This window comes from Salvia splendens, chromosome 11 (genome assembly GCF_004379255.2).
Source record: "Salvia splendens isolate huo1 chromosome 11, SspV2, whole genome shotgun sequence".
Taxonomy (NCBI): domain Eukaryota; kingdom Viridiplantae; phylum Streptophyta; class Magnoliopsida; order Lamiales; family Lamiaceae; genus Salvia; species Salvia splendens.
Genome location: NC_056042.1, coordinates 7,120,716 through 7,135,341, shown reverse-complemented (window position 1 = coordinate 7,135,341; position 14,626 = coordinate 7,120,716). Strand labels below are relative to the sequence as shown.

General features: G+C 36.1%; 3 protein-coding genes, 1 long non-coding RNA gene and 1 other non-coding gene across 5 annotated transcripts; 3 read left to right on the top strand and 2 right to left on the bottom strand.

Annotated features, from left to right (window-relative positions):
• Positions 1–1,040: 1,040 nt before the first annotated feature.
• On the bottom strand, positions 1,041–2,109 carry LOC121754931. Its single transcript, XR_006040589.1, has 2 exons — positions 1,684–2,109; positions 1,041–1,419 (listed from the first exon to the last, which is right to left on the bottom strand). It is a non-coding gene; the product is annotated as an uncharacterized LOC121754931 (long non-coding RNA).
• A 47-nt stretch (positions 2,110–2,156) lies between these two features.
• On the top strand, positions 2,157–2,810 carry LOC121754359 (pectinesterase 2-like). The gene has a single exon (XM_042149735.1). It carries the CDS (start codon positions 2,157–2,159, stop codon positions 2,808–2,810), a length of 654 nt encoding a protein of 217 aa, XP_042005669.1.
• A 1,497-nt stretch (positions 2,811–4,307) lies between these two features.
• TRNAG-GCC lies at positions 4,308–4,378 on the top strand. The gene has a single exon. It is a non-coding gene; the product is annotated as a tRNA-Gly (tRNA).
• A 356-nt stretch (positions 4,379–4,734) lies between these two features.
• LOC121756431 (transcription factor SRM1-like) lies at positions 4,735–6,471 on the bottom strand. The gene is made up of 3 exons (XM_042151981.1): positions 6,336–6,471; positions 5,213–5,694; positions 4,735–5,138 (listed from the first exon to the last, which is right to left on the bottom strand). The coding sequence occupies exons 2-3, from the start codon at positions 5,515–5,517 to the stop codon at positions 4,829–4,831; spliced, it is 615 nt and encodes a 204-aa protein (XP_042007915.1). The 5' UTR covers positions 5,518–5,694; positions 6,336–6,471; the 3' UTR covers positions 4,735–4,828.
• A 136-nt stretch (positions 6,472–6,607) lies between these two features.
• On the top strand, positions 6,608–12,862 carry LOC121756430 (calumenin-like). Its single transcript, XM_042151980.1, has 6 exons — positions 6,608–7,384; positions 7,838–7,940; positions 8,074–8,139; positions 10,720–10,887; positions 10,992–11,088; positions 12,468–12,862. The coding sequence occupies exons 1-6, from the start codon at positions 6,859–6,861 to the stop codon at positions 12,591–12,593; spliced, it is 1,086 nt and encodes a 361-aa protein (XP_042007914.1). The 5' UTR covers positions 6,608–6,858; the 3' UTR covers positions 12,594–12,862.
• The last annotated feature ends 1,764 nt before the right edge of the window (positions 12,863–14,626 follow it).

Sequence of the window (14,626 nt, the reverse complement as noted above, 5' to 3'; positions counted from 1 at the left end):
AGGTTGCTTAGGAGTTAAAATTTAGTATTACTTTTTTGAAAACTTGGTAAGTGTAAAAAACAAAATATTTGGCTTAGTGTTGGTTGATCTTTATTACTGGCGGTTTAGTTTTAGCCTTCGTTTTCCTTTGTTAGATTAGATTTAGACCTTCTTCCAAGCTATATACAAGTGCATGAGATCAAAGAACATGAAAACAAAAAATATAAACTAAGAATTGGGTGGGGTAAGCCAGGCCATGGCAGTAGTGTAACACCAAGGCGACGCTTGAGAGCACCAGCAGCAAGTTACTGTTAAGAACCACTCCAAGTTATAAGAACAGAAACTACACTTGATCTTAGCCAAAAGTATGCCTTTCCATTTCCTCAACTTCTTGTTTTATTTTCAACTCTCTTTTCAACTCTCTTTCCACATATAGCTTTAAGCCAACGATGTGGGACATTTAATTTCAACAGTCAAACCACTCCAATAATAAACAACATAAATATACTTTTATGACGTGATGGGATGTGATCAAATGCAAACTCTAAATATTGTATAAACTCCAAACTATGATCTGGACTGTTAGAAAATGTCAACAGATGACAAAATACCAGCAACACAATGTCAACGGTTGATGTTGTGTTGATACTGTATTGACATTTTTTGTTGCTATTATTTTGTCATTTATTGACATTTTCTAACGGTCCAGATCTTAGTTTGAAGTTTGCATAATATTTAGAGTGTGTATTTTAATACTACCCTATGAGTGATTGTGTATTTCTATTAAAATCACAACATATTAATCACTCCATGTTAGTGTTAAAATTAGATTATTCTGATCTTGCTATAATCATTGTTAGAATATCTTATTTATTATGTGTAAACTAAGTTATGTATATAAGTGCTGTAACTCGAATAATTTGTGATCAACAAATAAATTAAAAACAATTAGCCCTCATGGCTTTTCTTTACTTGAAAATAATGTTATTTCTTATTTCTCGTACTATCATATATCAAAGCCAAGCACATGACGTTTTGTTCATATCACTTGAATCGTTATGTGATGACACACTTTACTCCGAAGCCTGTTTAGATAACCTTTCCCCTTTGCTTGACTCCAAAAATAGCTATGAACTTCAGATTATTTACAACATTTCTGTCCAAATGTCGAAAAACGAGGTTTTTCGAGTCTTGCAAGATTTTTCCCAAAATGTTGGAAAAGATATAGTCTTGCTATCGTCACATGAAACTTGTCGCAATTTTCTTTCCATGGCGTTTCACAATCTTAACATGTCGGTACCTGCTAATAACAGTGTTGCAATAGCATGAACTAGAACCAACTTTAGAACATGGCTGAGCGCTGCAAGATCCGACCTGCAGACGTGCTTAGATGCCTTTAAGCCGGCAACAGATGCGATAAGGAAGACAATAGCGGCAAATCTGGAGAGATCAACTAAGCTTGTTGGCACTAGTCTGGGCATCATAACCAAGATTGATGTTTACATGAACTTTCACGAAAAACCATTGACTCGAATATATTTAAACGACACACAGACATTGCAGAATATAAAGCAGGGGATGCAGCCTGATGATGTCGTGGCAGCAGATGGCTCGGGGAACTACTTGACCATAAATGAGGCGATCAACGCTGCCCCCTCAAGGAGTAACGAGAGATTTGTCATTTACGTGAAGGAGGGAGTCTACCTTGAAAATGTGTTGGCTGGAATGAATAAGTGGAACATCTTAATGTACGGTGATGGCATGGACAAGACCGTTATTTCCAGCAGTCTCAGCAATGCCACGGGATCAACGATCATGCAATCTGCTACCTTTGGTAAGTACACCATTACTTGACTAAGATTTTAAGAAATGTAATGGAAAGTGGATGGAAAAAGTTAGGAGGTGTCCTACTTTTATTAGTTTTATAATAAAATGTAAGTGAAATAACGTTGAGGTCTATTTACCAAAAAATATAAATTTGACAATTAATCAAGGACAGACGAAAAAGGCAAATCGAATATGCTTTAACTTCGCCTTACATCTTGATGTACGGTGCAGCTGTACAAGGTTTTGGTTTCATAGCCATGGACATGGGGTTCATGAACACATCCGGTCCGGAAAATGATCAAGTGGTGGCATTGTTTTCAGCATCCGATAGATCAGTATTCTACCGTTGCATGGTGGACGGATATCAAGACACTCTGTTCGCGCACTCCCATCGCCAGTTCTACCGAGAGTGCGAAATATACGAAACAGTGGACTTCATGTTCGGAGACGCAGTTGTGGTCATCCAAAACAACAACATATACCTTAAGAGAGGGGTCTCCAACACAAACATCATAACTGCGCAAGGTAAACAAACCCCTCAGTCGATATCAGGCATATCCATACACAACTGTTTCATCTTAGCTGCTGAGAATCTTGATAGCGTCGAGACATTCTTGGGGCGGCCTTGGCAGAACTACTCCACCGTCGTGATAATGGAGAGCCAACTGGGAAGCTTCATCGATCCCCGGGGCTGGAGAGCTTGGGGAGGAAGCGATCCTCGTCTAGGCGTTCCCGATACTATACTGTATGTCGAGTATAATAATGTCGGCCCGGGTTCTGTGACTACAAAAAGAGTTCACTGGGAAGGGCTCAAAGTTGAAGACACTCTGGAGTATGCAAGAAGCTACACAGTTGGATCCTTCCTTGGCGGAGGCGATTGGCTTCCGTCAACAAGTGTTGCGTTCGAGGCAGATTTATACTCCTTTCATCCCAATAGTGAAGCGTATTCCTTTTTGAGATGTTTTGGCTTAGGCATAACATTTTCATTTTTGGCAATAATTTAGGCATAACATTTTCATTTTTGGCAATAATTAACTCTGTCTTTTTTTTTACGTTATCCTCTTATTTTTTATACTTTATTTTCTCCCTTGCTTTATTCTACTTTTTTCTCATTTATTAACTGTAATTTAAATCACTAAACACCACTGTCTAAATTCATGTGTCAAAATAGAAATATCGCACTTAGGCTAAGACATATGTAGTAATATACAACTACTCAACTTCAGTATTTAATTATAACGAAAATTGCCAAAAAAAAAAGAAGAAATTTATTCAAATTTTGGTCAATCCTGCAACTTTCATAAATGACCAATTATATCATAACTTTGGCATTTTTCTTAATTGGCCCATGACGAAATTTTTTAGCGTACTATGTGTCTAAATTTATTGACGTACTGTGTGCATGTGTAAAAATTAAAGGCGTGACTGACAAAGTATATATTAAATGATGTTATTTAAGTAGTTCAAAGGTTTGTCCATATAGTATTTTTTGTTTGCCACATCATACATAATTTCTCTCAAATATGAGATTATGAGACACTTGTAAAAATGTCAAAGTTCAGATATAATCCATTATTTTTTAAAACTACAGATCAAACAGAATTCGACCAAAGTTGATGATTTTTCTGGAACAAAGGATGTTCTTTGCCAAGTGAAAAAGAATTGCTGAATTGAGTGTCAAAATGCAAAGGCAAATACAAAATCACTAGCAAAATTTGGGAGAGTCATAAAAATGAAGTGCAATAAAAATGAATTAATTGACATTCCACGTCGAAAATATACTAAGTTGGAGAGATGTCGTGAAATGTCAATTAATTCATTTTTATTGCACTTCATTTTTATGACTCTCACAAATTTTCTAGTGGTTTTGTATTTACCTTTGCATAGGGGCGCCATTGCACCTCTATGTTGAACTATTTGATTACGTGTGACACTTATTCAACATTACTTTGATACGTTAGTAAGGCCATCATTAACGCGACCATAAATGGGACCAGACAATGTGGATTCCTAGTGCTGCTTGGTCCTAGCGTGTTGCAAGACTAGGTTCGGGACTGGTTGGGCAGTGGAGACCGGGTATGGATGGCGGTGTGGTCCATCCAGTGACTGCTCTACAGGTTGTCTCGACCGCATTAGAAGGGGTAGAGTGTGGGTAGATTTTTTTTTAATTATAATTTTTGTCTCTAAATTTATTTATAATTCACGTAGAATTCACGTCTACTTTCATTTCAAATCACTCTCAAGTCACTTCTTTCAACAATCTCAATCTCAAGCTTGACCCAGATATGCAAGCAAGCTTCAACAATTTTTTTGCCATAAGACAATAAGTTCGGTTGAATATTTACTTTGTTGTTTAGAAAAGAGAAACTAACTATTCGTCAATATATTGAATTACTACTCGATGACTTTTACAAGCTTGATTATTGTAGCACTAGCAAGTAGCAACAACCTAACTGTCATATTAACAACAAATAGTTTCACTAGAAATATTAACTCAAGAAGCACCAGTGGTCTAGTGGTAGAATAGTACCCTGCCACGGTACAGACCCGGGTTCGATTCCCGGCTGGTGCATTCTATTTTTGGATTGCGCTGACGAGCCATCAGCGATGGTTGTGGGGTCCATTGCACCCTTCGACTTCGGTGCAACATTTTTCTTTTTTCTACATACATGTTTTGTAAGCTGCAAATTTTCTTTTCTATATAATATGTTTATTTCACATATATTGAAATATTATTTTCATTTCCAATTGTCATTTTTCAGTATGTTCAACTCTGCATCAACAGATTGTAGGCCAAATGGAAATTTGAATGACTTAACGAAAAGGCACGAGTCATCGTCATATCTACAAATTTATTAATTTATGAATTTTTAATTAGTTAATTTTCCAATTTTGACTTATGCAGTACCATTTTACAAGTAACGAAAATTGAAAAAAATATTGTATATCAAATATGAGAATTTTTTAGTTTGCTAAGATAAGTATAGTATATGTTCTTATTGGTTTAATATCTAACATGGAGTCATCTATTGATATGATATTTATTTTGTTTGAAGGATCTATTAGGGTTTCCAGATGAGCCTCCTTCAGCCGAACCATTCGTTTGACATGTGATCGGAACTTGAGGCACTGAAACGTCCCCATTGCCATTGTTAACATTGGTGATGTCGTGGATGCTTGATCGCATCCTCTGTTTGTTCGTAGAGTTCAGGCGATTAAAATACTTCTGAGCATGACTAGAAATTTGTAGAGGTGTCCTCGTGTCCACAAAGTCACGGGAAATGGTTTTCCAGTCACCTTTACCGCATTTGTCCAGCCCCATAAGAAACAACCTGTTTTTGGAGCACACAAGTTGTTAGTGCAGAGTGTCATAAAGATGACCAACACCAAGTATAGAATAGTTCACCTGTGCTCGTCCTCTGTCCAAGCCATCGCCTTACAACGCTCCCGCTTAGAATACTTGCGTCTGTGACTGGAGTAACTGTTTGGATTATAACATGGAATCTCTACAAAGTCCGACTCGATTGCTTCTATATCATTAACAAGAAGTCCATAGTGGCGTTTAACCTCTTCCACAGATTTCCCAGGCACCTCTGCTGCAATTTTCTCCCATCTGTCCGAACAGTCCTCGCCATACGAAGCTACTGCATCCTCAAATTGTTTATCCTGCTCCCAACTCCACTCGGAGCCACTTGATTCCTCAGCAGACATCTTGTCCAAATTCAAATCCGAACCACAACAAATCCCAGAAAATAAATCCCACTCAGTAGTACGTACTACTTCAGAGCCATTGTTCGGAACCCAAATATTTCAGATCTGAATTCTTTTGCTACGCCTCAAACAACTTCTGCCTCCAAGAACCACATGCTGAACAAGTCGAATACACTCCTAAATTGCCACAGTTAGAGAGTGAAACTAGTAAAATGCTGACCATATTAATAAAGGAGATTGGGTTAGACCATGAGAAAGCATCTCCCAAAGTTATCAACATATAGTTTTCGAGTAGATGGACAGATAAAAAATGAGATAGTAGTGTGATAATAGGAAGAGTGAAAAGGACCAACATATCAAACAAAGAAGAAAGCAGCATAAGTCCAAAATGGATAATTAATTGAAACTTAGATATCTAAATCATCCCAAAAAGACCTTTCGCAATACATTACACCAACAATTCATTTGTTTTTTCTCTATGAAGTTACCATAGGGACAAACTCTCAAACACGTGTTCTGCAAAGCAAAAAAGTACTACAATTAAAGCAGTGATCAAGAATATACCCATACAACCTACCCGATGAATTTACCTCGTGCAGTTAATTCCCAAATCATTGAATTTACTCCCACCATAACCACTTTAAATATACGTACCTTTCTTGAAAGATTTCACCAACTTTTTACTCATTAATTAGACGTGGACAGAATTTTAATCAAGATCCCAAACTTTCCACAAATGTGGTGTAGATAATCGGTAACTGAATTCTGGCAAATCAGTCCACCATTTGTGTAGATGAATTAGTAACTGGAAATCTAACCTCTGGTAGCCTTCAAAGAATCTTCTGCAACCCTCTCTCTCTCGTAAATCAGGACTTTTTGGTTTCAGCAATTTCCAGTTAAACAAATATAATTGTAAAACTATAAAACAAGCAAATCTGTTTTTATATATATATATAGGATTGGAGATACGAATCTATAAATTCATATGTATAATATTATCGATCTGTGATCTCCCGAACATCTCAGGAGATATACTTTACCAAAAATCAAAACAGATACACACAAAGAAAATTGGGCAGTGAATGATTAAAAAAGAAAATTCGATTATTGATTTTATTGGATTCGACCGATGATCCATCCACATCCAATTGTTCATACCAATCAAACTATATAAGCCAATCGAATTTTCAAAGCAATGCTTTTTACACTTCAATTTTGTTCCGCGTTTTCCATCTACATTAGATCTACCCTTTCCCCACTCCACTCTCTGTAAATAGATGCGACGCAATTATTCGCGGTACATGCAATTGTGAAGCTCCTTCATCTAATTCGGCGATCAAAATGGGCAAAGTTTCTTTGATCGTCTACATCACAGTCGCCGTCGTCGTCCTGCTCCTCATCTCGCGCTCCTCCAACAACAAATCCCACCGCCACCGCCACCGCCGCCTCAAGGTCCGCTCCAACTTCACCTTCACGGCCCCCGCCGCCGCCGCATTCGACCCCGTTGTCGCCGAAATTGAGCGCAAGCGCGAGGACAGGCAGTGGGAGCACCAATACATCCATGCTCACAACCCTAACTCGACCTCGGCCGAGCCGGAGTGGGAGGATTTCATGAACGCCGAGGATTACCTCAACGACGAGGAGAAGTTCAATGTCACTAGCAGGTTGGTGCTCCTTTTCCCCAGCATTGATCTCGATCCGCCCGATGGCTACGTCAGTGCGAGCGAGTTGACTCAGTGGAACTTGAAGCAGAGCCAGAAGGAGGTGCTGCATAGGACCCAGAGGGAGATGGAGGTTCACGACAAGAATAAAGATGGATTCGTCACTCTAGCTGAGTATGTGCCGCCCACCTGGGTCTTAAATTCAGGTCAATTTTGATTGAAAGCTTCTGTCTTTGTTGTTTCCTAGCATTCGGAGGTTGAATTTGATATTGGTATCTTTTTAGCGCTTTTGGCGCACTCATCTTATATTGTGCTTGAATGTTGAGAATATGATGGCTGAGATTTTAAATGCTGTAGCAACTCCACCACCATTGAACTCAAGCTAAAGTTATTCTTGACTGCTAGTTTTTTGGTAGTTGTCTACAGTCAGTCTATTTCTGTGATGTTTTGTGTATTTACTATGTTCTTTTTTTTATCAAGTTTTGGTGATGATATTCAGGACTGAGCATTTAGTCTAATAATAACTAGTTAGGGTAACAACTGTAGGGGCATGTTGGGTTTCTATGGATTTAGATTTCGACCAGGACCAGAGTACTGAGCTTTGTCACTTTCAAAACAAAGAAATTGCTTGGTAATGTTTGATTTTTTGCATAATCCAGACAATAACACATTTGGATATGATATGGGCTGGTGGAAAGGGGATCATTTTAATGCATCAGATGCAGATGGAGATGGCCAGTTGAATATCACAGAGTTCAATGAGTAAGTTTCTGACCCCCTCGGGAGCTTAATATTCAGTGGGAGATTAATCTTTTATTCTTCTTCTGGGATTTGTTTCTTCTTGTGGTCTTTGTCAGCTACTCAGCCTAACTCATTTTCCTTTTTTTGGTTGTAGTTTTCTGCATCCATCTAATACAACCAATCCCAAATTGCTTGAGTGGTTGTGCAAGGAAGAAATAAGGTACTCTGCCTGAACCATAATTTACCTTTCATACGTCATGATTTGTGCTTATTGCCCAATGAGTTGACTATGACATTTGATTTTTAGGTGAATAAACTTGCTTTGTCTCTATAAGTAACTTTGAAATTGTTGGTTACTGTAATACTGTTGTTATACTTACTATCTTTTGAATGACATGATCATAATTGAACTGTACATAGGACAAGCTACAACCTCTCCACTATTAAGATTTAAGCATAAATGTATTAACACAAAAAGATGTACCATGTGAATGCCTAGTCTGCATATTTCCGCTTTTGGAATTATTTATTCTAAAGTCTGAACCGAAACACTCTTAGCGAAATTTCTTATGAGTGCTGATAAATAACATAGAGCAACATCATTTGCTCATCTTTATGATTTTCCATGTATGTAAAATCTAAAGCTATGCTTCTGTTCACTTGTTTTATTAATTCTTGCATAGGACTCATTCTATGTCTGAAAAGTTGTTGTGGTGTGCTTCTATTGATCGTTGCAACTTGCAGAAGATCTTTAATTCTATATCTGAAAAGTTGTTGTGAGATGCTTCTATTGATTATTGCAGAAGATCTCTCATTCTATGTCTGAAAAGTTGTTGTGGCATGCATCGCATACATTTTATATTTCACCAATTTAATAGTTACTTGTTGTCTGAAGTTGTATTTGTTTGAACTATAAAATATTTGATGTATGCTGAAATGTCACAACTAGATTGAAGTCATCAGTTAAAGAGCAATTAAGCTCGACTAGGAAGTGTCTCACCGGTGCGGCTTAAGTTGAAATACACGTCTTCAACCCTAATCTTGCTTATTGAAATAACAATAATAAAAAGACAAATGACTAAAAATAGTTGTTTAGAAATAACACTACTTGTTGAAATACACACATTTTGAGTTCCTGGATACGTACTGATTCTTATTCATGTCAGGTTTCCATAATTAAATAGTTATATACCCATACACCCACACACTGTATTTGTGAGAACATTCTTGAATTATGATGATTTGCTCTGGGCCGAGTCCTGGAGAGAATCTTTGACGCCTTTGCTTTTGTTGGTTCATGACTGCTAACTCTTTTTATCTCTTTGGTTCCTGGCCTGCTTGCCTAATCACTGACAAGTTTCAAATACAATTCTTCTTAATATAGAATAGGCAAAATCAGAACAGTCCTTATATTGATGTGATTCTGTTTTTCTTTCTACCCTTGATGAAGGGTTTGTGATAGAAATGCCTTTGCAAATTATTAAATTTTAAGCATAAAATTAGGGCATCTTAATACAAATGCAGAGTTATGTTCACCTTTGGTCATAGTTAATATGTTAGCTATAAATATGTGAAGTTGAGCCAGAAGACTTTTATCTTTATAATCTATGATGATTACACTATTTGAGTATGCTTAAAAAGCAATCACAGGATCTCCTTATAGAGGATATTGGCACTATCGTTTCTGATTCATGAGTGGGTCTTTTGGCTTCAAAATAAAATCCACATGGCTAGATGAACACATTGCATGAAATCTTTATCATTTTTTACATCTAATTTGCTGGATAATGACTATTTCTAGAAAGTTATTCCAGCGATTTTCTTTGTCCAAAAACCGATTTCAGAAATTTGATGACCCAACCATTTATTTTTTATAGTGCAGAGACCAAGTTCAAAATATTTGATGAACCATTCATTTATTTCCTATAGTGCAATTTGTAGATTCTCATCTTTAATTTTCGATATTAGATCAGTATGGTTTTAGAAAATGATCTCATTAGCTTGCTTTTGGATAAGTTCTGTAGATAAGTGTGAGGTATCTTATTGGTATAGTTTTGGTTATGTGTCACTCAGTTGATTCATTACAAATAAATACAATTTGTTTAGCATGTCACATATCTGGTTGGGTGTGAAGTTAATTCAATAAGGAGCTGGTCATTCAACATTGTGTTATGGACAAATAAAAAGTCTTATATTTGATTCTTGACGACTTTTCTTTAAAAAAGTTCTGTGTACAACCAAGTTTAGCATGCTGATCTGGAGGCATGCTGATAATAATAAACAACTAAGTGGAGACCTCTTGAGCAACTTTTGATGTTTATTTCAATTAAGTTGCGTTTAGAAATTTATGAGAAAAGATTGCAGGTTAGTCAAGATGCTTTATGGTGTCTTTGGGTATCTGGGCCTCAAGTTTCTCTATATTTTTATGGGAGATAGAGAATGGATCACTACTAAGCATGGCAAAAATGTGACTGTTCGGTTCATATTTTGCATCTGTACTTTTATACTTCTGCTTTTTTATGATGTTTACTTGTTTAGTGAGTTTTTCCTGTGGAGGTAGAAGCCGGGCAAGAGACCAACTACATATTTTATATTTAGATGACAGTATCATTAATACTCCTATAAGTTATGAATTTCTTTCATTTTCATGCACAAAGTTAAATGCAGTAAAAGTTTTTCTCTGGTTAGATAGCCAATTTACTTTTTGTGAAGCAGACTTTATACGTTTTTTCCATTTTCTGTTTGATTCAATTGAAAGTGATGCATAACTGATTTCCTCATTTCCATCTACTCACCTAAGGGAAAGAGATACCGACAAAGATGGGAAGATTAATTATACAGAATTTTACCATGGAATTTATGACTTGATTAGAACACATGGTGAAGGGGTTCATGATTCGTCACATGAACCTGCTGAGGAGGCCCCAGCAAAATTATTGTTCAGTCAGCTTGACAAAAATGGTGATGGGTAATCTACTGATACATCTAGTCCTGAATCGATTGGATGGTTGATTGATCATCATGGACAAATATTTTTTAAAATTGGGAATTGACTAGAAATTTGTGTTGCAGTTATTTGTCACATGAAGAATTGCTACTGGTTATTCGAAAAATACATCCCTCGGAGCTCTATTATGCTAAACAGCAGTCAGAGTACATCATGCAGCAGGTATGTTTTGCATTTATGTTCAATTTCTTTGTGGAGAAGTATTTTAGAACACATTGATAATGAATCATGTCCTTCGTTGCTCAGCACTTTGATGAGTTTCAGTGGGAAATGGCCATAAAGATGGACTTGTTGCAATGTGTACAATTGTTCAATATGATTAGTTGATTACAACAAAAGCATTCTGCTTGCTTCCTCTCTTGAATTTTAGTTATGTATGGATCTTGTGCTTCACCGGCAGATAAATTCTTCAACTAGTGTTTTGAATGAATTAGTGGACCCTTTTGAATATTAAAAGTGGCATAACTCGAGCAATAGTGTTGGTGGCTGATCAATCTTTTAAATGTCTTTCTTCTGGGTTAGCCTTCTTATTATGATGGTATTATATTTATAGAGGAATAGGTGAAGAAAAATCCACCCTTCCAGCCTATTCCTAGTTTTTTCTTTAGATGGTCTTTGATTTGGAAGTAAAAAAAAAGTAAAGAAGTAAAGATTAGAAATCACATGTAATAATTATCTTGGTTTGTTTTTAACGTTTTAGATCTATTATTATTTTGTGCTTATCAAAAAGTCACTGCTTTGATGTCTATATGTATTATGCAATTCTTGCACCGTAGGGTAACAGGAGCTAGTTTTTACATAATATAGACTACTTTTCATGGAAACTATAACCAAATGGCAATCTTCAGAGATTATACTGAGCGTTAAAATAAAGTTGTTATAACTTCCCATCCTATATAACTTCCTTATGCCATATTTATCATATAGCTGGAATCACCTAAATATCCTTGAACTTGGTGAATGAAATATACAAGCTCCATGGCCATCTTTTATCCAATAGTAGTGTTGTCTTTTCTCTGTCATAGCCCATCAATCTGGAACAAAAATGTAGTATAATAGTATAGGTTAATCCTCGGCATACCACATACGTTGATGCATTGTCCTTCAAGTAGCATAAGTATTCTCAATCTACTCTATCATAGAACCCCCTTAGACTATTTGTTACCGAATTAGAGTCACAATGATACCAATGGTATGAAGGCTTTGAGGACAACTTACAACCCAAATCAGTCAGTATTTCAAGAAGAGTGTTTGAATGGTTTGTCTAGTTTATTACCAGACTAGCTTGACTATCTAAGAACCAGTTGTACAGCTGAGTTACATTTCATCTTTTATTTTAGATCATTTTTCATTCCTTCTATGCTGGCATTCGGTCCTTTCTTCTTTTTACTTACCATTTCCTCTGTGCTTTTTCTCCAAAAATAATAATTTCACTCTCTCCATTGTCATTAACATACCTTGCAGAACCTCTAACATGAGCCTTCCCTGGAAGACTACCTACCTATTCAGACACCACTGAAGTTTGAGTTGTAATTTTGCAGGCTGATGCAGATAACGATGGGCGTCTGAGCTTGCTCGAGATGATTGAGAACCCATATGTTTTCTATAGTGCTGTATTTGATGAAGATGAAGACGAAGATTATGATTACCATGATGAATTCCGCTAGAACCATCCACTGTTGGTGGCGGCCAGGGTTGTGGTTTCACTCAGAAATACAATATGCTTCTTTAATCCTCTAACCTCAAACAACAGGTGCTGATCTGCTGGTAGTGACACTAAAATTTTGTTCCTCAAACTAATACTATAACACCCTCCTCCCCCCTCCAAAAAAGGTGTAGATTTTTTGTAACTATGATTTCTCATAATTTACTTGTAATTTTATAGGGGATTGGTTTTTGAATCAGTGAATTCTTGGCAAACATCATTTTTTTAAATACTACTTTACTCCCTCCATCCCAACTTAAGAGTCCGGTTTTGTCATTTTCGTCCGTCTCAACTAAAGAGTCTTGTTTCATTTTTACCATAAACGGTAAGTAGGCCCCACATTTCATCAACTTATTCCACTCACATTTTATTATAATTTATTATAAAAGTAAAACTTCCTTCGTCCCTGAAAAAAGTATGCGCTATTTCCTTTTTCATCCCTCCCCAGAGAGTATGAACATTTCAATTTTGGAAACTATCTTCTTTCTAATGAAGTGAGATACATTCTCTACTAACAATACTTAAAAAACTTATCTATCTATTTCTCTCATACTTTACCAATAATATATTAAAATCCGTGCTGAACTCAAAGTTCATAATCTTTGGGGACGGAGGGAATATATATAAATGAGACTCATATTCCACTAATTTATTTAACTCATTTTTCTTTACGTTTCTTAAAACTCGTGCTCTAACTAATTAGGACTCTTAAGTTGGGACGGAGGGAATATCATCCATTATCGGTTCAATTGCCATAATTACTTGTGATTAATTATTTGTGATTAATTAATCTTATCTCTTATATTATATTGCATTTATTTCAACGGTTCAATTGCCATAATTTCTTGTGATTAATTATTTGTGATTAATTAATCTTATCTCTTATATTATATTGCATTTATTTCAAAAGTTTAGTTTCTGACAATATATCTTGACCCGTTTTCATAGAGTCCATATTAAATTATATCTTATGATTAATGGACTAATTTAATCATCTACAAAATCTATTGTGATGTATACTATCTCATTAGTATCTCGTAGAAACCGAACCCTACCTTTATTGACTAAGGTGATATATAGTTTTTTTGCTCAATCGAATGAGGGAAATAAAATTTTTGCAGTCAAATCGTTTCATATTTCATTTTGATCCTGAAATATACTTAGAAAATTATCGATTTTTCTGAAAAACCAATCAAAAAGGAAAAGTATCGATTTACTGATAAACTAAAAACAGTCATCGAACAATCTTTCTTTCCCTCTCAAAATAAACAACCAAATGATATCACTAAACTCGACAACCTCAAATTTCCTCAATTTCAATCAATTTCCACCATCAACCCTCAAACATCACCTTCCAATCCACCCTCGAAGCGTAAATGCGGCGGCGCAGACCAGCGGAGTCACTGGCGACGGTGGTGGTTCTGGCTTTTTCACATCAATTGGGGCGGGCAATAAGGGAAGAAGAGTACAGTTGGGTAATGCTTCCTCCGTCCCACAAGAATGTACACTCTTTCTTTTTTTTTCTCTCTAAAGTGGTGGGACCCATTATCCACTAATAATACTTTATTTACTTTTTCTCTCTACCTCTCTCCTACTTCCAATTTTGTATTAAAACACGTGTCGAACCCAAAGTGCATATTCTTTGGGGACGGATGGAGTAGATTAGTACGTCGCTGGCCAATGCAATGAGAGGATGCTGTGTTCATTAATATCTGGTAGTGCTAATAATGTTAGTATTAAATCGGGGTTAGATGCACCGAGATTATATTATCCTGAAAAGATGTTTAAAAACTTATTTATTAACAAATATAGCTAGTTGTAATTTATTCTAATAAAGTTCCATACTAGCACTCTAGACCATTATTGACAAAAAAATATATTGAGAATTAAATAGCTTCTTCTATTATTTTTCAGTTATCCTGTTTTTTGGCGATCAATAATGATATGCATAAATATGTCACAAGATTGAATATTGATACTAATATTCTTGTGAAG

Excerpts from the sequence above, each read along its gene's own strand:
- LOC121754359 (XM_042149735.1), top strand. The coding sequence starts at position 2,157 with ATGGTGGACGGATATCAAGACACTCTGTTCGCGCACTCCCATCGCCAG.
- LOC121756431 (XM_042151981.1), bottom strand. The coding sequence starts at position 5,517 with ATGTCTGCTGAGGAATCAAGTGGCTCCGAGTGGAGTTGGGAGCAGGAT. Across the intron at positions 5,139-5,212 it reads TGGACAGAGGACGAGCACAG|GTTGTTTCTTATGGGGCTGG; the intron begins GTGAACTATTCT and ends CTCCAAAAACAG.
- LOC121756430 (XM_042151980.1), top strand. The coding sequence starts at position 6,859 with ATGGGCAAAGTTTCTTTGATCGTCTACATCACAGTCGCCGTCGTCGTC. Across the intron at positions 7,941-8,073 it reads AATATCACAGAGTTCAATGA|TTTTCTGCATCCATCTAATA; the intron begins GTAAGTTTCTGA and ends TTTTGGTTGTAG. Across the intron at positions 11,089-12,467 it reads CAGAGTACATCATGCAGCAG|GCTGATGCAGATAACGATGG; the intron begins GTATGTTTTGCA and ends GTAATTTTGCAG.